Source organism: Oncorhynchus mykiss, chromosome 1 (assembly GCF_013265735.2).
Source record: "Oncorhynchus mykiss isolate Arlee chromosome 1, USDA_OmykA_1.1, whole genome shotgun sequence".
Classification (NCBI taxonomy): Eukaryota; Metazoa; Chordata; class Actinopteri; order Salmoniformes; family Salmonidae; genus Oncorhynchus; species Oncorhynchus mykiss.
In genome coordinates, this window is record NC_048565.1 from 42,768,390 (window position 1) to 42,794,987 (window position 26,598).

The 26,598-nt window shown below is 45.0% G+C and overlaps 1 protein-coding gene across 9 annotated transcripts in view; it reads left to right on the forward strand.

Moving 5' to 3' along the window:
- The window catches only part of LOC110523110 (protein-methionine sulfoxide oxidase mical3a), a 138,583-nt gene that overhangs the window by 91,263 nt on the left and 20,722 nt on the right, over positions 1 to 26,598 (forward strand). For 5 of the 9 annotated variants that reach the window (XM_036977771.1, XM_036977775.1, XM_036977781.1 and 2 more), the window contains 18 exons: positions 859 to 1,006; positions 3,807 to 4,009; positions 5,985 to 6,103; positions 6,322 to 6,393; positions 6,522 to 6,704; positions 8,261 to 8,371; positions 10,768 to 10,863; positions 11,281 to 11,346; positions 11,791 to 11,901; positions 12,078 to 12,185; positions 14,879 to 14,986; positions 15,475 to 15,661; positions 16,966 to 17,060; positions 20,053 to 20,146; positions 23,950 to 24,145; positions 24,435 to 24,772; positions 25,304 to 25,393; positions 26,091 to 26,246. In XM_036977771.1, the coding sequence (XP_036833666.1) occupies positions 859 to 1,006; positions 3,807 to 4,009; positions 5,985 to 6,103; positions 6,322 to 6,393; positions 6,522 to 6,704; positions 8,261 to 8,371; positions 10,768 to 10,863; positions 11,281 to 11,346; positions 11,791 to 11,901; positions 12,078 to 12,185; positions 14,879 to 14,986; positions 15,475 to 15,661; positions 16,966 to 17,060; positions 20,053 to 20,146; positions 23,950 to 24,145; positions 24,435 to 24,772; positions 25,304 to 25,393; positions 26,091 to 26,246 (2,481 nt within the window). Of the gene's footprint in view, positions 1 to 858; positions 1,007 to 3,806; positions 4,010 to 5,984; positions 6,104 to 6,321; positions 6,394 to 6,521; positions 6,705 to 8,260; positions 8,372 to 10,767; positions 10,864 to 11,280; positions 11,347 to 11,790; positions 11,902 to 12,077; positions 12,186 to 12,719; positions 14,571 to 14,878; positions 14,987 to 15,474; positions 15,662 to 16,965; positions 17,061 to 20,052; positions 20,147 to 23,949; positions 24,146 to 24,434; positions 24,773 to 25,303; positions 25,394 to 25,491; positions 26,247 to 26,598 lie in introns of those variants that run through there. The other 4 variants (XM_036977815.1, XM_036977806.1, XM_036977824.1 and 1 more) reach the window with 4 other exon arrangements.

Below are 26,598 nucleotides of genomic sequence, written 5' to 3' on the forward strand. Positions count from 1 at the left end.
GGTGCCTTTTGACAAACTCCAAGCAGGCTGTCATGTGCCTTTTACTGAGGAGTGGCTTCCGTCTGGCTACTCTACCATAAAGGCCTGATTGGTGGAGTGCTGCAGAGATGGTTATCCTTCTGGAAAGTTCTCCCATCTCCATAGAGGAGCTCAAGATATCTGTCAGAGTGACCATCGGGTTCTTGTCACCTCCCTGACCAAGGCCCTTCTCTCTCGATTGCTCAGTTTGTCCGGGCGGCCAACTCTAGGAAGAGTCTTGGTGGTTCCAAACGTCTTCCTTTTATAATGGAGGCCACTGTGTTTGTGGGTACCTTCAATGCTGCAGACATTGTTTGGTACCCTTCCCCAGATCTGTGCATTGACACAATCCTGCCTCGGCGCTCTACAGACAATTCCTTCAACCCCATGGCTTGGTTTTTGCTCTGACATGCACTGTCAACTGTGGGACTTTATATAGACAGGTGTGTTCCTTTCCAAATCATGTTCAATCAATTGAATTTACCACAGGTGGACTCCAATGAATTTGTAGAAACATCTCAAGGATGATCAATGGAAGCAGGGTGCATCAAAGCAAAGGGTCTGAATACTTGTGTAAATTAGGTATTTCTGTTTTTTAATTTTTAATCATTTTCATTTTCAAAAATGTCTAAAACCCCGTTTTCGCTTTGTCATTATGCAGTATTGTGTGTAGATTGACGAGGAATGTATTTGATTGTATCCATTTTAGAATAAGGCTGTAATGTAACAAAATGTGGGAAAAGTTGTGGGGCCTGAAAACATTCCCAATGCACTGCATGTATGACAATGATCTCCAATAACCAAATATGGTCTAAAAATCCTGTGCTCTTCCCCTCCCAGAATCCATAGCTCGCTCCAGCAAGCTGCTAAACTGGTGTCAGAGGCAGACGGAGGGCTACAGAAAAGTCAGTGTGACTGATCTCACCATGTCCTGGAAGAGTGGCATGGCCCTGTGTGCCCTCATCCACCGCTACAGACCTGACCTCATGTGAGTCACATATACACATCTGGATTAAAGGTCGACCGATTAATCGGAATGGTCGATTTCAAGTTTTCATAACAATCGGAAATCGGTAATTTTGGGCGCCGATTTGCCGATTTAAAAAAAAAAAAAGAATAATAATAATAATTTTAAAAAATGTATACCTTTATTTAACTAGGCATGTCAGTTAAGAACACATTCTTATTTTCAATGACGGCCTAGGAATGGTGGGTTAACTGCCTTGTTCATTGGCAGAATGACAGATTTTCACCTTGTCAGCTCGGGCAATCCAATCTTGCAACATCACAGTTAATTAGTCCAAAGCTATAACGACCTGCCTCTCTCTCGTTGCACTCCACAAGGAGACTGCCTGTTACGCGAATGCAGTAAGCCAAGGTAAGTTGCTCGCTAGCATTAAACTTATCTTATGAAAAACAATCAATCATAATCACTAGTTAACTACACATGGTTGATGATATTACTAGATATTGTCTAGCGTGTCCTGCTATAATCTGACTGAGCATACATGCATACTGTATCTGACTGCAGATGCAGGCGCGTAAAGATTAATTCAAGCAGCTCTTCGTTGTGTATCAAGCATTGCGCTGTTTATGACTTCAAGCCTATCAACTCCCGAGATGAGGCTGGTGTAACCGAAGTGAAATGGCTAGCTAGTTAGCGTGCGCTAACTAGAGGGACGGAAGCTATACTGTTACACTGGCAATACTAAAGTGTCTATAAGAACATCCAATAGTCAAAGGTTAATGAAATACAAATGGAATAGAGGGAAATAGTCCTATAATTCCTATAATAACTACAACCTAAAACTTCTTACCTGGGAATATTGAAGACTGTTAAGGAACCACCAGCTTTCATATGTTCTCATGTTCTGAGCAAGGAACTGAAACGTTAGCTTTCTTACATAGCACATATTGCACTTTTACTTTCTTCTCCAACACTTTGTTTTTGCATTATTTAAACCAAGTTGAACATGTTTCATTATTTACTTGAGGCTAAATTGATTTTATTGATGTATTATATTAAGTTAAAATAAGTGTTCATTCAGTGTTGTTGTAATTGTCATTATTACAAAAAAACAAAAAAATCAGCCGATTAATCGGTATCGGCCTTTTTGGTCCTCCAATAATCGGTATCGGTATCGGCATCAGCGTTGAAAAATCATTATCGGTCGACCTCTAATCTGGATGTTGTATTTCTGAACCTATTTCGCCTGTATTTATTATAATCCTCAATGTCTCATCTTTGAGAGCACATCAACTCCTCTCGATTTACAGCATTTCCCTCACTCAGACGACAAATGTGCAAAATTGGCGGGAGGGATGGGGGCATCTCTTTGTTTACAATGGCTGTCAGTCAAAACCCACACAGCGCTGTTAAACGGAGAACCTGAGCTCTGATGTCATGTATAGCATTTTACTGTACAGCCACTGCGTTCCAATTTAGGCGATTTACCAATGACAAAATCTGCCAATTTCAACACATATATACGGGATGGCGGGAAAGGGTTAAAACTGTCATGGTCCTTGGACTGGAATGTCCTATCTGCTGTGTTTACGACGTTGTTTGTTAGTATCATGTGTTATTTATCTCCTGGCTTTGGCAGTCCAGGCCTTGGTTCAGTCTGTATATCATACTAAATGACGTGACAGCTCACAGTCAAACTGCCTGTTGAGTCAGGGAAAAGGGTGTAAATGTGCACACACACACACACACACACACACACACACACACACACACACACACACACACACACACACAGCAGAGACTGACACATTGCCTAACGAGGGGTGAGATGGGGTTGTTACCCTCTCCTGGCTCCACAGCGATTAGCATTATAACCCATTTGTCTTCTGACTGACCTTACCACGCGGTTGTTCTCCTCTGCTGGCTTTCATAGTCCAGATGATGGTGGGAGGATGATAGGGGGCTGCATGGATGGGGAAATATGCTCTCACAATCACTCCCAGACAGCTGTGATTGGTTCCCACTTTCCATCACTAATGCTGCAGCACTAAACATACAAAGAAGGGGGGGTAACATGCTAATGGTTTTAAATTGGTTAAATAGATAAAGGGGAGGTTGTATACAGATGTTTCAAGTATGCTAAATGTGTTTTTTTCTTTTCATATGCAATGTTATCACCCACAACAATTGACATCAACAGTAAGGACATTCTTAATTATTACTAATACCCCCCCCCCCCCCGGCCTCAGAACAGCCTTCATCTGTCGGGGCATGGACTACAAGATGTCAAAAGCGTTCCACAAGGATGCTGTCAAGTTGTCTGGATGTCCTTTGGGTGGTGGACCATTCTTGATACACAGGGGAAACTGTTGAAGGTGAAAAACCCAGCAGCGTTGCAGTTCTTGACACAAACCGGTGCGGCCCTGGCACCTACTGCCACACCCCGTTCAAAGGCTCTTAACTTGTCTTGTACATTCAGCCTCTGAATGGCACATGTCTCAAGGCTTATTAGAAATCCTTCTATAACCTGTCTCCTCCCCTTCATCTACACTGATTTGAAGTGGATTTAACAAGTGACATCAATAAAGGATCATAGCGTTCACCTGGATTCACCTGGTCAGTCTATATCATGGAAAGAGCAGGTGTTCCTAACGTTTTGTACACTCAGTGTATAAAGATTATACAACCACAGCATCCACTGCTTCTTGTGTTTGTCATGTTTATTGGGGAAAGTCGAATGATGTTTACATTCACAGTGCTGATGGTTGTGTTGACTCCCATTTTGACTCCAGGTATTTTCCTGACTCTCTCTGCCCCACAGTGACTTTGACTCCCTGGATGAGCGGGACCAGCAGAAGAACAATCAGCTGGGCTTTGACGTGGCCGAGAGGGAGTTTGGCATCTCACCTTGCATGACAGGCAAGGAGATGTCCCAGGTGGCGGAGCCTGATAAGCTCTCCATGGTCATGTACCTCAGCCAGTTCTACGAGATGTTCAAGGACACAGTGCCCCCTGGGGCCGGAGGTAAGTACTGTATTTGGCTGGTTTTGTAACTTCGTTTTTTGGGGTGCAGGTTGAATGAAATGTTATAGCCGACGTGAGTAAGACCTTTAAACAGTTTAACATTCACAAGGCGGGATTTCCAGGACGCATACTCGGAGCATGCGCTGACCAGCTGGCAAGTGTCTTCACTGACATTTTAAACCTCTCCCTGACCCAGTCTGTAATACTTACATGTTTCAAGCAGACCACCATAGTCCCTGTGCCCAAGAATGTCGAGGTAACCTGCCTAAATGACTATCGTCCCCGTAGCACTCACATCTGTATCCATAAAATGCTATTTTTTTAAATGATTTTAAAAAACTTTTACCTCCCTTTTTTCTCCCCAATTTTGTAGTATCCAATTGGTAGTTACAGTCTTGTCCTTTACGGACTCAGGAGAGGCAAAGGTCGAGAGCCGCGCGTCCTCCAAAACACAACCCAACCAGGCCGCACTGCTTCTTGACACAATGCCCGCTTAACCCGGAAGCCAGCCGCACCAATGTGTTGGAGGTAACACCGTGCACCTGGCGACCGTGGCAGTGTGCATTGCGCCCGGCCTGCCACAGGAGTCGCTAGTGCGCGATGGGACAAGGACATCCCTGCTGGCCAAACCCTCCCCTAACCCGGACGACGCTGTGCCAATTGTGCGCCGCTCCATGGGTCTCCCGGGCGCGGCCGGCTGCGACAGAGCCTGGACTCGAATCGAGAATCACTAGTGGCACAGCTAGCACTGCGATGATGAAATTTTTTGAAAGTCTGGTCATAACACACATCAACTCCATCATCCCAGACACCCTTGACCCACTCCAATTCACATACCGCCCCAAAAGATCCACAGATGACGCAAACTCTATAGCACTCCACACTGCCCTCTCCTACTTAGACAAAAGGAACGTGAGAATGCTGTTCATTTACTACAGTGCAGCGTTCAACACCATAGTGTCCTTGAAGCTCATCACTAAGCTAAGGACCCTGGGACTAAACACCTCCCTCTGCAACTGGATCCTGGACTTCCTGACAGGCTGCCCCCAGGTGGTAAGGATAGGCAACAACACATCTGCCATGCTGACCCACAACACGGGGTCCCCTCAGGGGTGCGTGCTTAGTCTCCTCCTGTACACCCTGTTCACCCACAACTGTGTGGCCGTGCACGACCCCAACACCATCCTAAAGTAGTGCTGATGATGCGACCGTGGGAGGCCTGATCACCAACGACAATGATACAGTGTACACGGAGGAGGTCAGAGACCTGGCAGTGTGGTGCCAGGACAACAACCTCTCCCTCAATGTCAGTAAGACAAAGGAGCTGATCAGGAAATGGAGGGCAGAGCACAGCCCCATACCACATAGCAAGCGGTACAAATTCTCTAACTCTGGAACCAACAGGACCCTGAACAGCTTCTACCCCAAGCCACACTGGACTCTACCCCCACACTCACATGCTTACACTGACACCCCAACACACACACACATACACAGGTCCTGTGTGGCTCAGTTGGTAGAGCATGGCGCTTGCCATGCCAGAGTTGTGGGTTCGATTCTCACGGGGGGACCAGTTTGAAAAAATATGAAAATATGTCTGCACTCACTACTCTGGATAAGAGCGTCTGCTAAATGACATGAATGGAACATGCATACATATTTTATGCTACCTATATATAGCCATGTTATTTTATTTGATAACTATTTTTATATGTTGTTATAATGTTTTAACTCTGCATTGTTGGAAAAGAGCACCTAAGTAAGCATTTTACTGTTAATCTACACCCGTTGTCTACGAAGTATGTGACAAAAAAGAAGAAGACTTTGATTCGATGTTCATTCGGCACCAAACAGACTGTACCGGGGAGTGTCCTACTTGAACTTGTCCAATGAGAAATACTTGTTTAAATTAGTGTGCCCTATTGAATGCGACCCTGGTGTACAGCCTTACATTCTCTGTCTGTTACATTTTCAGGGGACCAGAACATGAGCCCTGAGGAGAAGGCTGCGTTGATCAACAGTACAAAGTCCCCCATCTCCTTCCTCAGCAAGCTGGGCCAGAGCATCGCTATCTCACGGAAGCGTAACCCCAAGGTCTGGACTCAAATCAATCAATCAAATGGATTTCATAAAGCCCTTTTTACATCAGCAGTAGGAAAAGCACAGTGGCCAGGACTCATAGCCCATTACATCACTGTCAGCAGTCTCATTCCCTTTAACACGGATTACTGTGTTTCTGTCACGTTTTAATGTTAATGTAGGAATCAGTAGGTGTCTGCCTGAAATAACCAGTGACATCATGTGATCAACAGGACAAAAAGGAGAAGGAGGTGGATGGTTTGGGGAAGAGGAGGAAGACCAGTCAGGCTGACCACTCTGAAGACGTGGGTAACACTTTCAAGGGTTCAAACTCAGACGCTGAACTCCGCTTTGGAGCTTTGCAAACTGAGAGAAACTGTCACGTAAACTTTATTCTCCGACTGGTCTCTTCCTGTCCATGTGTTTGTAACAGGAAGAGGTTTTGAGGGGTAACCGTGACGACAAGCCATCTAACAGTACTGCTCTGACAGAAAGGAAGATGAAGGAAGAGTCAGCAGCTCTAGGGAACCACAACAAAGTCAAGTCCATGGCCACCCAGCTCCTCGCCAAGTTTGAGGAGAACGCCCCCGTCGAATCCAAGGGCCTCAAAAGACAGGTATGGAGAGACTCCTATGTGTCTGGTGAGTGTAAGGAGTAGTCTTGCTTGCCTGGATGGATGTGGGAAGAGATGACAGTGAACTGTTTTAAACATGAGAACTGTTGCTTGGGATTTAGCCTTCCTGGATGGTAGATCACATGGTGACGGCTCTGTTTGCACACAGTGTTGTGTTTGTCAAATAGTAAATATGCAGATCCATTTCATCTCACGGCGTCTAACATGACTAATAGTCTCGTGATGCCGAGTGTGTAGGAGCACTGTACAACTGTATTATTGTGTTGAACACCAGGGCCTGTATGAAGAAGGCTTCTCAGGGTAGGAGTGCTGATCTAGGATCAGTTTTCCCTTTTTTAGGTCATGAATAATTCTGATATAAAGATGGATCAGCACTCCTGCTATGAGAGACGCTTTGTGAATACGGGGCCCAGTATGCTAATATTAACGTGTTCCAGGCCTGGCAGGATATTGTTCCGTGGTAACAGAAGTGCTGATTGTGCTGACTGGCTTGCTCCTCCAGGACTAGGTCGTGAATGGGGTTTACAGAGCCAGTCTAAGACCTGATCCTGGGTCAGTCACCCTGAGAGGCCAGTACTGCTGGCCTGGAGCAGTGGGAAGGCTATGTGGGTTAGTGGAACACAAGCCACTATTGTTGACATAGAAAGACACAGGCAGCATTCCAGAGTGTTGCCATTCCACAATGCCTGCTTGGGCTGTGCGTTTTGCAATCGCTACAACTGCTAAGATTGCTGATACTGAGGACCGCTTGGTTCATGTAAATTGAATAGATGAAACGTTAGAAGTGAATAGCATGGCCCAGGTCAAGTTCTGTGCCGAGTGAACAAGCTTTGTGCCGAACGTTTGAAAGATTTCTCTTTTGGTCACATATTTGTACAATGTAAAATATGATTGATTCACCAGTCTTCAGTTGTCATCTTTCCTAATGGTATAATAACCAGCTACAAATGGCCCATCGAAGACGATGTACATGTTGTTTAATAGGAGCTAAGCCCTACTTACGTTGAGTCCCACTGGTGGTAATATCACATTGTATTCTGCTGCTGCTGTGTTGAATTGAATTGTGTCTGTTCCACCAGAATGGCTGAAAGATGAGCCTGTGTGTGGGTGTTTCCAGACAGTGGGCTTCACTTTTTCACTACATCTTTGACCCTTCTGCTCTTTGCATGACATACTGATAATGTATTTTCCACAGTGTCCATATTACAGTTCTTAATTCTGTAGTCAAAGATGGGTCCAGCTGGTACAATAATCATGCATGTCATGTTGTAGTCATATTACGTTACACACAGGCAGCATGCTATTCTTATGACAAACTCCATTTCCTTTGAGTCTTTTTCTCCCAGTTACATTTTTTTCCAACCAGCATGTCTCCTCGTGATTCACTTCCCTCTCTATTTTTCCTCTCTTCCAACATCTCCTCTCCTCCCACCATGGATCATGACCGTGACTCATGGGGATATTGCTCACCGTGTCCTGGTCTGTTATTGACCATTTTGGCTGTCACTCATCTTCCACTCATCTTCCACTGGTCAAAGGGGGATTCTCTGCCCAGTTTGGGTGTCGTCCTGGCGCTGCCCCCTCCCCCTGCCTCCCTGGGCCCCCCCAGGGAGCCTGTCCGCCTAGCTCCGGTCCCTGCATGGAGACAGGTAAAGAGTGGACGCCTCACCTCCCTCCCCTAGACCCTAGTCTAACCCCTGGATGTCCCTAAGCAACCTTGCCTCTGCTGTGTTTGACAGTTGTATAGTTTTGTGTCCAGATTGTAGCTTACTAACTGTTATTGATCATAGACATAGCACGTCTTGTTTTCTGTAGACTTTGGAGTGATGAAACCAGTAGTTTCGATTTTGTTAATGACAACAACAAGAAAAGGTCAGAGTACGTGTTCTAAAACTTCTGGATCTGATAGTTTTGTGTGTATTGCCAGAATAAGCAGCTGTGCGTGGGTGCCGTCCGTTGACTTTTCGGCCCAGACGGTGTGTGACGTGACGTCGTGTTTTCTCTTGTCCCGTGTGGATTGTCCCTCTCCATCTTCTTCTCCATCTCCCCTGTCCCGATCTCTTTCTCTCCCCTGTTTTCTCTTGTCTCGTGTGGATTATCCTTCTCCCTCTCCCCTCTCGGACTCGCTCCGTATTGTCTCAGAAACGCACCCAGCAGCAGGAGCAGCTCAGCTTCCGCTATAAGGAGACGGTCAAGTGTCAGACCGTACCTATCAGAGGGGAGCAGGTACTGCTGGCCTGGCTGACGCTGTAGTAGTCCCTGCCTAGTAGGCCATCTCCAGCTTACCAGCTAACCATGCTATCAGTGCTAGCTACTAGCTAGCCTAGCATCTCATGCCTTCATAGACAGACATGCTTTCACTTTAGCTGAGCTCAGTTAGCTTAATTGTGCTAATAATCAAAGATGTAGCTTAGTTAGCTAATCATTGTAGCTTCTTTGTCGTTTCTGTGTAGTTCTTTTTAAATGATAGATGCAGAGTCTAATAGTTTGAGACACATGGCTAGTTCAGAGCTGTGCTTGATTGACCCCTGAAAACGAATCCTCAGTTAATTTGCTGGATATAGTCTGCAATTAAAAAAATATAGATTTTTTTGTGGAAATATTAGTTAACACACCATTAAGCCATTAAAGGTAGATTCAGCGATTAAGATGCAGATGCAGAAAGTAAACAGCATAGTGGAACAGTTTCCACAACAACTAAGAGTGTTGAAGCGCGAGGCTCAACTTCTCTGCTGTTTTGGTGCCTTGCCTACCACACTGTGAACCAGACCCCCAGTGTCCGGTCTGGAGCGTCACAAGCCCTTCTGGTCGGCTACTGCGTAGAAACCTGGCGGTGCCAAAAGCACTGGTCTGCCCTAGAAAGCCTATGAAAATTGCGATCGGCAGAACGGCCAAACAAGTCATTTTTTGACTGCTGTTTTGGGCTCTAAAATGTGTTTTATTGTGATCAAGTTCGATCCCCACAGTGAATTATTTAAAAGCTTGCTATAAATTGAGCTATTTAATTAAATACTGATCCATTCTGACTACTACATTTGCCGTCACACAGGACCACGTACAGACACAGACCAATCACAGGCCGGCAGGCTACGAGGAGGTTCATTCACACTCTTTGCACGTGTCTCTCAGGCAGGATGAAAACGACATCGACCATGATCCTTTGCTAGTTAGGGCCACTTTCATCATGATCCTTAGCGTTTTTTGTTGTTGTTGTGCCACTCAGCCCCATTCAGCAATATGGCGCTTCAAATTCGAATACTTCCTGCTTCATACGCCATCGGTAGTTCTCCATAGGAATACGTGTAGGATATCTTGCATCTCGTTCATCTCAATATCTGCGGTGCTGCTCGTGGCAAAGTCATTTAGCTAAGTTTACCTTTAACATCTAGACTGAGTGGACAGTGAGAACCTTCCAATACCACGTTTCCATCTCACACACTCATTTTCAGTGATTAGTACTCCTGTTTTAGTAGCTCTTTAGACTCGCATAAGTATATTCTCACTCTCCACAGTATTTCATGCTTTCCTCCTCATGAGATTTAAAAATATATATATATATATTATTATTATATTTTCCCTCAGCCCTCTTTTTCCCATTCATCCACAAGGTTTTTGTGGCTGTTGAAGGGGAAAAAAATGCTTGCTCTCATGCTTGCTAACTGTATTCTAACTAGAGTTGGGAAATGTGGTTTATTCGCCATCATTTTCCACATACATCCAGTGGGTGGTCTTTGTGCGCTGTGTGTGTCCTGGTGTGTCGTTCAACAGTGTTGGCGTGAGTGTTTAGTGTAGTAGAATGCCCCTGGTAGTAATGTGAATGAGTGTGTGGGTGAGGGTAGCCCTGTAGCAGATGATTGTTTTAGCCTAGTGGATGTGAATCACGAGTTAAATTGATATTAAAATGTAAATGTGTGTGTTGACTTCAAAAGTGAATTCAGATCAGGGAATATGATACCTTGAATGGTATCGATTTGAATGTGCGTGTTAAATGGTGGACGTCGGTGACACCAGCAAGTGACGGCCTGTCCTCCTCTCCTCACTCAAGCCAAGAAGCGGTACAGAGTGGTGTTCGGGCTCACGGAGCTGCCCTAAGAAAACCATTCTACTTTCCTCCACCTCCTCGCTCTCTCTTCACTCACAGGTGACCAGTCTGTGCCCTACCAGACCAGACATACTCCCCTGTCCTCTTCCTTGTCGATCCAATGCCTTTCCTCTCAGGTATTACCTTTGTATAAGTTCTCCAAATGTGCTGTCAAAGTAGAAAGCTCAACTCTTCCTCCCCTTCCTCTTAGACAACTTCCAATCTAACTAAAATAAACTATCTAGTCTTAGTTTACATTCTTCTCGTCAGTGGGTTGCTTTTTGTTAACTTTAAGAGGGTTTGCTTATGTTGTGGCTGACCAGTGTGTAGATTGGGGCCTTGTTGCCATACTTTCTGCAGTGGAAGATCTGATACTGTATATAGCATGCTGCGGTTTGCTTATGAAGGCCTAGATCGGAGAAACATGGTCCTAGCTCTCAGTGTGTGTGTGTGTGTGTCTGTGTGTGTGTCCTTAAGCACTGTGATAGAGAAGGTTTGGAGGAGGAAGGGACCACACAGGACCAGACACCTCAGGCTCACCGGGTAACAACCATGGTTGCACGGGCCTGCTGTAATCAATACTAACCCCTGGGGAACGAACAACCCAGACAGAATGTGTGTGACTGGATGTCTCTACGGATTGTGTAGGGGAGAACGGAAGGAATTGTTGTGGGCAGACTATAATGGTTGGCACGAACAACAATCAAAGGGTTAAGCAGGTGATGACGTGTGCCATTTCAGGGCTAGTTTCATTTGGGCACGGTTGTTGTTTGATTTTCTTGTACCATAGCAGTGCTTCCATGCTAACTCATATACAGTATGAATACATAATATGTCTGCCCTTTGTCGTTAGTGGTCTCATATTTAATAGCATTTCATAGGGTTCTAGGCCAACCATACCAGCTAACTGCATCAAACCAGTGTCATCGAGTTTTGGGGAAAACAGACTGTAAACACACACAAGGCTTACCTTGGTTTGCTCTGCAGAAATGGGAATCCGTGCAGCTTGAGGAACCAGAGCCTATTCACATCCCTAGCATCCAGGAGAGGTCTGCGTGGCTAGTCGCTAAGTTTAAGGGTAAACCCGAGAAACTAAAGGTGAATACCAAACCGTGCTGTCTAGAATGATAGGTCTACTAGATGTATTGCATTTGTGAATAGTTTGTGTCTTTAGTGTTGGTTTACTCCAGTACACTTCATCATTCTGATCATTCTCATTCCTGTTGCCTTCTCTAAACAGTCTCATTTCTCTGTCCTCTCCCTTTCCCCTGGAGCGTAAGAAAAAGCCCTCGTGTTTCTTTATAGAACCGTGGCACCTGTCAGCCAGAACCCTCAGCCAGAACACACAAAGCCTCCTCTCCCCCCCTGAAGCTCTTGGACAGGTATCCTCTCCTGCCTGGGGACTAAAGACCTGCAGTGTGGAGCTGGCACTAACACACCTCTGCTTCCTGGAAACACGACCACCTTTACACTGATTTCCATAGATTGGCTCGATTAGAATTATACAGCACTCATCTCTAAGATAGATCTACTGCCATTAAGGACCGCTGCATTGTAACATTTCTCTGACTGCTGACCTCATAAGTTGACCGAGGCTGAATTTGCCCCTGTGTTTCTACTGCGTGGCAAATGGAGATCAATGAAAAATGGTTGATAAGGGATGTGAAGGTGCAGCAGTCGTGACATCCTTGTTAGTATGCATAGGTCAGGCAAACCTGTCACGTAAAAATCACTTCAACCACTAACGCAAACCTCAACGATCTTTCCTGGTTAAATAAAGGCGAAATAACGTCAGGGTCTTGTGTGGAGCATGGGATGTTTTGTAGAACAGCACTAAAAATACCATTCCATGTCTAAACTCTGCCTTTCCATTACTATTCTATTCTTTTGTAAACGAATAATGACTTATTCTGCAGGAGATAGAACTGCTGCGCTCTGATGACCAACTGTCACGACGTGCCTTTAGTGTACAGGAGAGGGCTGAGCAGCTAGCCTCGCAGTTTCAAGGCAAGCTGGCAAATCCACAGGTGATATACTGTACACCACCACCGCTCGATAGCCCCGAGTCCAAATTCCAAGTCAAAGACTTTACGACTACCAAGGAACCGGCCTTGTCTCTGACCTCTTCAGTCACTTTACAATTTATCATGAATGTCAGATGGAACGATAAACTGATCAATAAAAAACACTTAGGTTTCGATTAGTCATACTATTTCCTCAGTATCAGTCATTACTGTTCTGTAGAATTGGAATATGAGGGATATTTCCTCATTTCTCTTTTCTCTAACCAAGTAATCCTGCCATAACTGCCCTTTCTCTTCCCTCTTTTTCCCCCTGGAATCCACGAAAAACCCCTTGCATTTCTGTATACAAAAGGGGCACCTGTCCCACAGCCAGAACCCAGAGAGCCCCCTCTCCTCCCCTGAAACTCTCAGACCGGTAGCCCCTCCCTTCTGGGAAGATTGACAGTTGAAATCACCCTAACACTCACTGGCTCTTGAAGACGGGCCAAATAACTCACTGCCTGGCCTGTGATATGTAATTGAACTGATCTCCAATGTGTGTCCTAACAAGCAAGTTCACACTGCATACAGGAATGGTTCATATGATGTATGGATGTAAAAATGCATCCTGACGTTTTAGTCAAAGATACTACTCCGATTGCTGCGGTGAAAAGTGTGATGCCACTGAAATGTGGAAGAGAATGTACTGTAGTCATTGATTTATGTTCCAATAGATTGCTGTAAGTAAGTCCCTTAGGCGTGGCCTTCATTGCATTTCAGTTTTGTGGTCTCTGTGCTTAGGGGAGTCTTTGCCTGATGTTTTGGCCTCAATACAGTTTAATTTGATCCTCGTGTTCATAAGCCCTGTTCTGTTCCAACTGGGCTGGTGTAATCACGCCCCAGAGATGTGCCACTATAATACACCATGGTATATTTACGCTAAATCAGCCATACTTTAAAATATTTCAATCTCTTTTCTATGGCTTACGCTGTGCTAACTGACCTCAATTCTGTCTCTGCAGGATACATTTTATTTTGGGATCTTTGTTGATCTAATCCTGGCCATTTTAGGGTTGCAGCTGAAGCGCGTTTGAGATATTACAGTGAATCTCTGCTCTTTTGAATGTGCACAGTTGATCCTAACTTCCTGTGTCCACGATGACCAACTATCTTTCTTGTTTTATTAGCCAAAGGGTAGCGCAGGAAACATTAACACCATAAATATGACTGTGTGTGTGTGTGTGCCTGTGTATATGGGTATAAGCGCATATAGCCACAGTCAAAGTCCAGGATCATACTCAGCCTCACAGAGCCAGTCAACAGCTTTCGCTCCTCATTAAAGTAATGGTGTGTACACATCACATGTGTTTTATTGGTTCAAATCAAATAGGCTTTCTGTCGGACACTGCATGTGGCGCGGTGTGGGTAATGGCTTTCTTTGTGCCAATGAGGGTTCAAGAGTTGTATGCAGTTGGTTTGCACGTATTTCTCTTCTGTTGAAAACACTAATTCGAAGCAGTTCATTGGGTGGGGCTGGTGGGCCGTTCAACCGAACATGGCTTAGTTTCCCTCTCACGATCAGTTGAATATTTTTGCCCTTTAGTGCCTTACATAGTGTACTACCTCACCTCCCATCATAGTTTACCCCTCTTCCTCATACAACTCCTTCTACTCTGCCATTTGGTTTTGCTCACATTCCTTTGCATGTCTTTTCTCTCATCCGTAAAGGGATACTTCGGGATGTTCGCAATGAGGCCCTTTTATCTACTTCCCCAGAGTCAGATGAACTCGTGGATACCATTTTTATGTCTTGGCATGCAGTTTGAAGGAAGTTGCGAACTAGCGCTAGCGCAATTGCTAACTAGCCTTCCAGTCATTGCACTAACGCTAGTTAGCATTGGCTCGCAAAACTACCTTCATCCACAAGTTTTTCTGACTCTGGGGAAGTAGATAAAGGGGATTCCATTGGAAAATCCCAAAGTATCCCTTTGTCTTGGCATGTCTTTCTTTTTCCTCTCTCTTTGTCTTTCTCATCCTACTGTCCTTTCTTTCTCTCTCTCTGCCTTCGATAGAGCTATTTAAAGATGTACACAGGGGAAGTGAGCTTATTGGCTGAGCAGATAGCCAATCAGCTTCAGCCTCAAGAGGAACCTAAGCCCTTACTTGACAAAAGGGAGTTGGTAAGAGCCAATGGCATCGTAGGACACTAGGCTTGTTGTAGACCCAAGAGTGAAGTGACTCCAGCTAGGGAACGTAAATGTGGTGTTTGGTGATGATGAGTGTAACTAGGACTTCCTTCTAGTTCTAGAGACGGATTGTAATTGTGTGTGTGTGTGTGTGTGTGTGTGTGTGTGTGTTAGGAACTCTGTGACCAGTGTTCTGTGTGTGTGACACATTTGACCCCACTTAAGCTTTGTGGTGGCTATAATCTCAGGTGTTTCTGAAAAACTTGTCAGTGGCTAATTCACAGCCATAATCTACTAGGTTGTGAATGGTTTGATATCAATGGAACATTTGATCCCACATCCCCTAACTCTCTACCAGTTAGATTTTTCCCACTTAGTTGTGAAGCCGGGGGCTTCAGGAAAATGGCTTCCCACTCTCCTCATCTCTCTTTACCTCTCCCCAGCCCCTGATACTGTCTCCTCTCGTCCTCTCACCCTTACAGAGTTCCCTGAGGAAGGAGTTCCCCCAGAACATCGGGGGCAGTGATGTGTGCTTCTTCTGCCGGAAGCGTGTGTACGTGATGGAGCGGCTGAGTGCCGAGGGCAAGTTCTTCCACCGCAGCTGCTTCAAGTGTGACTACTGCGGCACCACACTACGACTTTCGTCCTACGCCTTCGATGTGGAGGACGGTACGTGGAGGAAGACCCTACTTTAAAGCCACCTGTTGTGGTTACAATGTGTAGTGTGCTTTTCGCTCAGTACAGATATGTTTGTGCTGTCTTCCCATTGAATGACTGTAGGAGTTGGTAACGTCATACAAACAGTTCTGGGATCAGACTAATACAAATGTACACTGAGTGTACAAAACATTAAGAACAGCTATGATCCCTTATTGATGTCACTTGTTAAATCCACTTTGAATAGATGAAGGGGAGGGGACAAGTTAAAGAAGGTTTTTTAAGCTTTGAGACAATTTGAGACATGGATTGTGTGTGTGTGCCATTCAGAGGCTGAATGGGCAAGACAAAAGATTGAACTGCCTTTGAACGGGGTATTTTAGTAGGTGCCAGGTGCACCGGTTTGTGTCAAGAACTGCAACACTGCTGGTTTGTTCACGCTCAACAGTTTCCTGTGTGTATCATGAATGGTCCACCACCCAAAGGACATTCAGCCAACTTGACACAACTGTGGGAAGCATTGGAGTCAACATGGACCAGCATCCCTGTGGAACGCTTTCGTCACCTTTGTAGAGTCCATGCCCCGGTGAATTGAGGCTGTTCTGAGGGCAAAGGGGGGTGCAATTCAATATTAGGAAGGTGTTGCTAATGTTTTGTATACTGAGTGTACATGTGAATAGATACAGCTTGCAAACACTGTTGATATGTTCACAGAAACATCCCGCTGAATGACACAATCACTTTGTTTTGACTAAATTCAAACAGGGCACAGACATTTCTGACACACAATACGGTCAATTTAGACTCAAAGGCACCTGTTACATGATGAAGGTACTGTAAAAAGTGTTGACTCATAGGCACACACACACACACACACGCGCGCTATGCCAAGCTTTGTCCTTGTGGTTACAGTAAGAGTCATCATATTGTCCTCAGTGTCTGCTGCATGATTTATTCATTTTCTCTCTCTGAGTGTCACAAGGCCTCTCATGTGCTCATGGAACAAGTAGCAAATTGTTCGCAATGACAAGAGTGTCTGTTTCTCCAGGTTTTAGTTTGTGATCCCAGTCATCCCACTGGTAGAGCAGACTCCAGAATGCCCAGTAGGAACTGAGGGAGGGAGGACAAAATGTTGTCTTTCTATGTACAGCATTCTCTCTCGCTCTCTCTCTCACACACACACACACACACACACACACACACACACACTTTCACGGTACTGAAGAGTATGCAACAGTCAGATGAGGTTAATGCAGTCTGCAGTATGTTTGTTTTGCACTGGTTTAGTTCTTCTCTGTTTCTGTCTCCTCCTACAGGGAAGTTTTACTGCAAGCCCCACTACTGTTACCGCTCGTCTGGTCAGGCTCAGAGGAAGAGGCCGGCACAGACCCCTGCTCTGCTCAATGCTAAGGTACTACTGACCCCCCCCCCACACACACACACACATCCTCACACACACACACACACACTCATTCTCACTCTCTCACACCCTTTCTCTCTCTCACCCTTTCTCTCTCACCCTCTCTCTCTCTCAATTCAGTTGAAGGGGCTTTATTGACATGGGAAACATATGTTAACATTGCCAAAGCAAGTGAAGTAGATAATATACAAAAGTGAAATAAACAATAAAAATGAACAGTAAACATTACACTCATAGAAGTTCCAAAATAATAAAGACATTACAAATGTCATATTTTGTATATTTAATCTTGTAACAATGTGCAAATGGTTAAAGTACAAAAGGGAAAATAAATAAACATAAATATGGGTTGTATTTACAATGGTTTTTGTTCTTCACTGGTTGGCCTTTTCTTGTGGCAACAGGTCACAAATATTGCTGCTGTGATGGCACACTGTGGTATTTCACCCTATACATAAGGGAGTTTATCAAAATCGTGTTTGTTCTCAAATTCTTTGTGGATCTGTGTAATCTGAGGGAAATATGTGTCTCTAAAATGGTCACACATTTGGCAGGAGGTTAGGAAGTGCAGCTCAGTTTCCACCTAATTTTGTGGGCAGTGAGCACATAGGCTGCCTGGCTCTCAAGAGAAGACAGGCTTTCTCAATAGCAAGACTATTCTCACTGAGTCTGTACATAGTCAAAGCTTTCCTTAAGTTTGGGTCAGTCACAGTGGTCAGGTAGTCTGCCACTGTGTACTCTCTGTTTAGGGCCAAATAGCATTCTAGTTTGCTCTGTTTCTTTTGTTAATTCTTTCCAATGTGTCAAGTAATTATCTTTTTGTTTTCTCATGATTTGGTTGGGTCTAATTGTGTTGCTGTCCTGGGGCTCTGTGGGGTCTGTTTGTGTTTGTGAACAGAGCCCCAGGACCAGCTTGCTTAGGGGACTCTTCTCCAGGTTAATTTCTGTAGGTGATGGCTTTGTTATGGAAGGTTTGGGAATCCCTTCCTTTTAGGTGGTTGTAGAATTTAACGGCTCTTTTCTGGATTTTGATAATTAGCGGGTATCGGCCTAGTTCTGCTCAGCGTGCATTATTTGGTGTTTTACGTTGTATACGGAGAATATTTGCAGAATTAGAAGGCCCTTCTTGCCTTGTCTCTCAGATTGTTCACAGCTTTGAGGAAGTTACGTGTGGCGCTGATGTTTAAGCCAAGGTATTTATAGTTTTTTTTTGTGTGTTCTAGGGCAACGGTGTCAAGATGGAATTTGTATTTGTGGTCCTGGCGACTGGACCTTTTTTGGAACACCATTATTTTGGTCTTACTGAGATTTACTGTCAGGGCCCAGGTCTGGCAGAATCTGTGCAGAATATCTAGGTGCTGCTGTAGGATGACGTTAAAGAGTTTTAGTATAGCCAATTGGAATTTGTTGTCTGTATATTTTATCATTTCATTGAGGATACCATCAACACCACAGGCCTTTTTGGGTTGGAGGGTTTTTATTTTATACTGTAGTTCATTCGAGGTAATGGGTAGTCTTTAATAGTTGTTTCTAAGATTTGTATTTGTTCATGTTTGTTCTTTGTTATAGAGCCAAAAGATTGGAGAAGTGGTTTACTAGTACAAACTAGTACATGACCCTGGGTCTGGAAATTGTTGATCTCCCCCTCTAAGATGGAGAAGCTGTCATCGTTAATGGGGGTTCTATTGGGGGGGATATAGGTAGGACACATGAGGATATTTTTCTCTGTTGAGAGAATTTCCTTATTAATGTCTAGCCAGATGTAAAATGTTCCTGTTTTGACTAATTGAATAGAGTGGGGTCTATACCAAATTAGCATACCCCCGGAGTCTCTTCCCTGTTTCACATCTGATAGTTTGATGGATGGGACTACCAGCTCTCAGTAACCTAGATGGCAACCAGTGGGTCCGTCTCCTTTACACCATGTTTCTTGTAGGATGACAATGTCTGTATTTCCAATTTCTTTGATGAAGTCTGGGTTCCTGCTCTTTAGGCCAAAGGCAGATGACCTCAGACCTTGTATATTCCAGGATGAGATAGTAAAAGCTTTGTGTTCCATAGTGTCTAGTGTTGTTTTTGTGTGATTTAGGCCTGGACCATCAGAGTAGGTGTGAGCAGAGCATGTTGAGCATCTGATCTGTCCAGGCTGGAGTGGTGGGCCAGGTAGACATTAGGTTTTGGGGCACAGTCTCGCGAAATTCTTACATTCACCCGCTGTATGGTGGTGACAGGGTAAACGTCTTTTCGTGGCAGCAGGATGCGTTGGGGAAAGTGGAATAAGCTTTTTCAATCACTCCCTTGAGTGCTGTGGCCACCCTTTCCTGCTGGGCCCTCAGATCATTTGTGCCCGTGTGAATTATGATGTGGCTGGGGGACCCTAGTCTGTCCTCTGACAACAGCTCCAGGGCATGCCTAGTGTTTGGGCACCAGAGCTTAGTCACTTTGTGTCTTGAATGTATTTGCCATTTGAGTCAATGAGGAGCGCAATCTCTGGCTTTTGTGTGTCCTCAGTGGATGTGTGGGGGTTGTCGAGAGCAATCAGGGGAGTTGACAGGGGGCTGTTAGGAGGGGTTGGTGGGTCCTGTCCCATTGTTGTGTTGGGGTCTGGGGTGGGCTGTTCCGCTGGCTTCTCTGGGGGAGAGTCCCTGCTCTCTGTCACACCTCAGGTTTCTCACCTCCTCTTTCAGTGCCATGTGTGACTCTTTTAAGTTCTCCCTCCCCAGTCCGTAGAGCGACCAGCTCTCTCAGATGGCCAACCATCTCTACCGTCTGCCCTCCAGGTCTTGTTGGGGTCTGTTTTGTGGGTTTGTTCTGTTTGTATTGTGTGGACTAGCTCTCTGAGCTCTACCATGTCTCTCTCCAGCTCTGTGAATTTATTCCTCTCAATCTCTCACTATCACACTGGATCTGTTTCGTAGGATAATCAGGAAGTGTAGGATGTGTATTGACCCCCTCCTCCCCTGCACTTCTGTCTCGTCTCTAGGACAACCAGGCTTCCTTGCCCACGGCGGTCACTGTGGACTCCCCTGGGAGGGGGGCGATGGCATCCCCTTCCCCCACCGAGCGCCGGTCCTCAGGTACCCCCACTATCCCGCTATCCTCACCTCTAGCTGTGGTGCCACTGCCCTGCTTGGCACCGCTGGCCCGGGGGAGTGGGGAGGGGCCCCTGCGCACCCTCCGCCGGACCCTGTCCTGGACCTGCCACCAGGTGGCACTAAACCCCTTCGACTCGCCATTCCTTTGTACCTACTGTGTCTACCTCCTCTGCTGTTTCACCCTCAACGCCTTGCTCAATCTCCTAGCATGACCTGTAGCATGGTGTACTACAGTACCCACAATGCTTTGTATAACATATCCCGTCTCCCTATGACCTCTGACTTCACTTCACCAACTAATTACTCTGAGTGAAACTGTATAGATCTAAGCTAGCATCCTCTATCCGTCTTTCGTATAGCTTGTTGACTTGCTGTCCTGTTGATGTAAATCTTGTGATTCTGTGTGTGTGGTGTTATTTATTTCTTGAAGATGCAGCATTCCCTCCCATTCGCATCCAATTTGGGATTGATTTTTGGCTAGTAAAGTAGCCCGGCCGGCAGCTAGATTTGAAGCAAATGGTGCATCTTCTTCTTCCTCATTTCTCGGCCTGGAAATTAAAATAACAGTCAGGCAAAATGATGAGCCTTCGCTGTTTTCTTCTGTGGTTTTTAAGACCATTATACTCAAGTTACCTTTTCTCACTGACTTATAGTAATTTAAGAGGTTATTAGTAATTTAACAGTAACCTGTTGAATTGTAACTTATGATATTAAACATGTTATATTACTCAAGAAGTAAGTTGTGCTCTTTTGCCTGCCTGTGCTTTAATCGATAGCCAAACTTGTGATTGTAACCTGTAGTGGCCTGTGACTTTCTTAGCTTTACCTTCTCCTTTTTGACCCGCTGACTAGAGCGTGCCTGTATCAGTGCTTGTGATTGGTTCTCTGTAAGCTTTACCTTTTCACCCTCCTATCAGAGCAGCCCGAAGCCAAAAGCTAGTGTTTGAAGCAGTGCTTGTGATTGGCCCCTTGTGAGATCCACCCTCCCTCTCCTCTCTGACCATACCGTCAGTGGCTGTCTTGTCTGTCCTCCTGCATTCCCACCTTCTCTCTTTGCATACGAACACCTCTACTGCCTTTCCTAAAATGTTACATTTCTCTTGCATGTACTGTGGGGTCATAGATGTAATAGCTGAAACGTGTAGCTTGATATATCTAATGTCAGGCGAATGATCTGAAGTGGGAAGTTTGTATCTTAGATTACTTTAATAGGTCATCTGTAGGCCTACTATGCCAGTATTATAATTAAGGTAAATATAAGGCTTTCACCCCTCAACTAGTAGCACATTTATACTTGGAACTAAGATATATTATATAAGATATAGGCAGGCCGCAGACATTACATATATTACCTGATAATGGCAATGACCTTGATCATTTCGTAACACATGCTGACCTTTGGGAATCCCTATCATTTCTGTCATAGTCTTTAGAGGTTAGTGGAATAAGACAAATTGGCTCGAGAATCTATCGTCTCATGATGCAGACAGTGTAATTGCCCTCTAAATGCTCCCCTGTGATACTAGAGTTCTGCATTCTTCAGTTTCACTCATCTGACATGAACTGTCACCACTAGCACCAGCTCATGAAAACAAATCAAATATCACACTCACTACCACACCATGCTTTGGTGAGTGTTGCGTAAGGTCATTGCTTACAACACATTGTCTGTTGGTAAGTTTCTCACTCCCTTAATTATGACCTACATTTAGAATTTTAAAGGACACGTTTCTAAGGGTTGCTGTGCCCTGTAGATGTGGTAAAAAGGTAAATGGAACATGACCCAAACCATTTTTACGCATTGGAAATGCGTGTGCTAGAGATCCCGAATCCCCTCATTGCGCACCAGCAGAATTAGCCGTCATTTACGCTGTTGTTTATACTGTATGTGTATTTCACAACATTTTGAGGTAAAAATCTGAGTTTAATGCTTGTATGGATGTCAATATCACTTATCAACTGCATTACAGTTAAACTACTTTGACTACCGCGACTAATTTAGGTATGCTAGCTATCCTACTAGCTCATACGAACGGGAGTTAACGTTAGCATTTAGCGGTCACTTCTAAATGTTATGCAGTGAAAATAGCCAAATATATCAAAATCTGACTTCAGTAACCATATTGTGGGCCTTTTACAATATACACTGAGTGTAGAAAACATTAAGGACACCTTCCTAATATTGAATTGCACCCTCCCCTTTTGCACTCAGAAGAGCCTCAATTCATCAGGAGCATGTACTCTGGTGTCAATAGCGTTCCACAGGGATGCTGGCCCATGTTGACTCCAATGCTTCCCACAGTGGTGTCAAGTTGGCTGGATATCCTTTGGGTGATGGACCATTCTTGTGTCACCAACCGGCTCTAAGTAAAAAAAAAAAGGGAGACAACGTGGAGATAAGGAATAACAAAATATATTTATTAACTTAAGTAACCTAAATACAATTTGTGTAGTCAGTAGTGTAAGTGAGTGGTTGCGTGCATAAATGTGATAATGAGGGGTGTTGAAAGGTGCCAACGCAAACAAACAAAAACAGCCACAAAAATGCCACGACCAAAATCTATCGGTGTCTGCATGGAGAGAGTCTCCTCAATGAATGGGGGAAGAGGTGCATTTATCCTGGGACACACCCAAGCCCAGGTGTGTCCCATTTGTCCACCCACCGACATCCTATTAAGGAAAACAAGAGCAAAGGGAAAGAATTTGGCAGACAGAGTGGGAGGGTCGTCACACTTGGTACATACGGGAAACTGTTGAGTGTGGAAAAAACCAGCAGCGTTGCAGTTCTTGACACAAACCTGTGCGCCTGGCAGCTACTCCCATATCCCGTTCAAAGGCACTTAAATATTTTGTCTGGCCCATTCCCCCTCGGAATGGCCCACAAACACAATCCATGTCTCCAATTGTCTCAAGGCATTAAAATCCTTCTTTAACCTCCCCTTCATCTATACTGATTTTGAAGTGGATTTAACAAGAGACCTCAATAAGGGATCATAGCTTTCACCTGGTCTGTCCTTAATGTTTTGTACACTCTGTGTATAAATCCTTATGGATTTGACGAATATCCACTTTGTTATATCAGGTTTGTTGAATGTGCCTCAATGACGGCGTCAGTGTCCTGTGTTCCATTGACATCTTTACCGCATCTGTGCTCTTGTATAATCTCACCTCAAATTTAGACTTTCAGTGTCTGTCAGCTTTAAGAGTTGCTTCCTAGGATGGGAAACAGGCAAAGTAGTACCAACCTTTACCCTGTTGCATATAGAATGTTATATAATTCTATAAAGTATAAATAATTATACACTATATATATTGGATTTGTGAGACGCTGTAGGAAACAAACATTTATGCAATAAATGATTAGAATGGCTGTGTTTTTGTCTGTTTTTCCTAGATTCCAAAATAAATGTGTATATAAACAAAACAAAAATGTCTCAAACATGACACAAATCAGTTGATAGAAAATGAGCCACAATAAATCCGTGCCCAACTATAGTCATGGAAGAAACATGGATGGAAATGTGATTATGGAAGAGATCTGGTTTCTGGTAGCACGTTGTTATACAGTAGGCACAGTATACTGGTCCGATGGTATAGTGCAAACCTTGAGAGAAGTTGCAGAGGAGCATAGCCCCAGTTTGAATGAAAGCTGAGTCTGCCTAGTGTCTACAAGCCTTGCATGGCTCTTGCCCTGCTGTATCCCTCCAGCTCCTCTCCTCGACCATGCTACCTATGATTTCTCAGTTGCCTGTCTGTATTCTCTCCCCCTCCGCGGTCCACCCCAGTCCCGGAGGTGAACGGGCTGCAGGAGCCCAGCCTGGCTAAGCGTCTGCGGGGCACGCCGGAGCGCATCGAGCTGGAGAACTACCGTCTGTCTCTGCAGCGGGAGGAGGACCTAGAGGAGGTGCCAGAGGAGACGCTGGCCGAACACAACCTAAGCAGTGTGTTGGACAAGGACGCGCACGCAGACCTGGGCTCCAGGTGAGACCACAGAGGAACAGTCAACTCTGCATGGGGTGACCTATGGCAACAACTGTTGAATCTCAGCAATTTAACATAGGCCTATATATAGTCATGTACACAAAGTGTGGCAGATACATAAATGATCATTTTAATATTGCATGTTCGTATGTGATGATCGTTATGGTCAGTGGTTTTCTAGTACTGGATACATACAGTGCCAGTAAGTGTTGGTGATATATATCCCCTTCCATGATGACTCCAACCCTGCCTGCTCTGACTTGCACCTCCCTCCCTTGCTTTCATACAGCAGCTCTGAGTCTGACATGGAGGAGGAGGACCAGGATGAAGAGGAGCAACATGAGGAGGAGCAGCAGGAGCCCCCCAGCCCCTCAGACCTGGGAGGAGTACCCTGGAAGGAGGCTGTGGAGCTCCATGCCAAGCTGAAGACTGACAGCGACCCAGGGGCTGAGGGAGAGGACGGTGAGGGAGAGGACGGTGAGGGAGAGGACGGTGAGGGAGAGGACGGTGAGGGAGAGGACGGTGAGGGAGAGGACGAGACACATGGTCACATCGCTAGGGATCTAGAAGTGGAGGAGGAGGAAGATGACGAAGAAGAGGAGGACGATGAGGCGGAATCGACTGATGGTAAACATTTTTTTAAAGTTTCACAAACATCTATGCAGTTTGTCTGTGGTTTTCAGATGTCCTGTTGGTGTGCCGATCCCTAATATTCTGTCTGTTCTGATTCAATGTCAAGGTAGTAATATGACATTTCTGAATGTAGCTGCTGTTTCTAGGTGTTCAGTCACTGGGTTCTGAGAGGTAGCCTCAAGTAAACTGGTGTCAGAGCCAGAGGGATGTAAATGTTTTCCCTATGAGGTCTTCCTCATCCCTCCTCCTCATATGTATGTGAGCATTCAGTCTTCATCTCAGCTCTGTGACAATTTATCTCAGAACAGACTGAATCTACTTCTTGTAGAAAAGTGTACCTTTTTCACCTGTCATTGTAAAGTCATCGTTTTCCTCATCTTCTCCATCTCTCTTCCTCCCTCTTCTTCTCCTCCTCTTTCCCACCATGTGTCTCCCTTCCTGTGTGTGTGACGTCTGTGTCTGAATGCATTTGTGTCTTTCCCGTGTGTGTGTTATTATGTGGGCGATGTCTCCCCCAACTGGTAGAGGGGGAGTACTGCCCGTGGGAGCAGGAGCTCCAGTCAGGCATATGGCTGGAGAACCTCCAAGACGAAGAGGATACCTGTAGATTTAAAGGTAGCACCACTGCCTGCGGATGAGTTTTGCAGTTTATACACTGAACATAATAACTACGAGTGAAGAAACATTCTCATCAATTTGTTTCTTTTTACCAGGCTTTCTCCAGGAGTGTTTGGTTTGCATTATTATGTTGTCTGATTTGGTTATGTTTGCTATTTTGAAGAGAGTAAGAGTGATTTATTTTTCATTCTCTGTTTTACATTTTCAAGCTGGAATATGACTTCCCGTTTTACCCTAACTTTTAACGTTTTTCAAATTAAAAATTTTTAAAAAATCTTTCAACTTTGTACTAATCGACTAATACTAAGAAAATGTACAGAGTCAGTTTTAGTCATTACAGTTTTAGCATGATAGAGAGTGGTGTGATGATAAACATTGTTAAAGTCTTGTTCCTAATGTAATACTTTTACTGTTAAGCTGCTACTCTTGTTCCAGGATGCTAGTGCATGCAGCGTCCACCTTCCTGGTTGTGGTATATCATATACAACTCTACTGTCTCCTACTGGTCTTTAATCACCTCTCTGCCTTCTCTCTCCTTTTCCCATTCTGTCCTGTCTGTTCCCCTTTCCCTTTGTATTCCCACCCTTCTTCCTCAACGACTGTCTCTCCTCTACTCTCTCTCACCCTTCTGCAACTCAAATCCACACACACCACCATCACATGTATATGACCCAACCCCTACACCTCCATACAGCCAGAAACCTGCAGATCCAGCAGGTGCTGCAGCCTGTGGATCCGACGGGCATTAAGAATCTCAGACGAGTCTCCGCACTGTCAGAGGGGGACAAGGAGGAGCCTCCTGCCTCGGCCTCCCAGCCATCCACCACGCTCACCCAGTCCCCCTCCACAGGTAACCCAGCCCAGAGGAGCTGATCCCTGGGTACACTACCAGACCTGGCCCCGTGGCTTCTTGGCTGTGGGTCTCCAGGTTGAGGGAAGAGACCAGTGTTTCTCATCAGACCGGCTACTTCTGTGTGTCTGAGCCAGGGGGAGCCACCCTGTTAACCCCAACATTAACAAACATATTGTCTATAATCGTCTGTGATTTGTTTTGATTGACCTGCTTTATTTTCTGTGTCTAATTTTTGTCCAGCCTTTTATGTTGTGTCTAATTGTTATTGCGGGGGTATGGGGTTGTGACTTGGTGGACAAAGACACCGGTGTCACTGGGTCAGGTCAAAGGTCAACAATCACACCCCGGC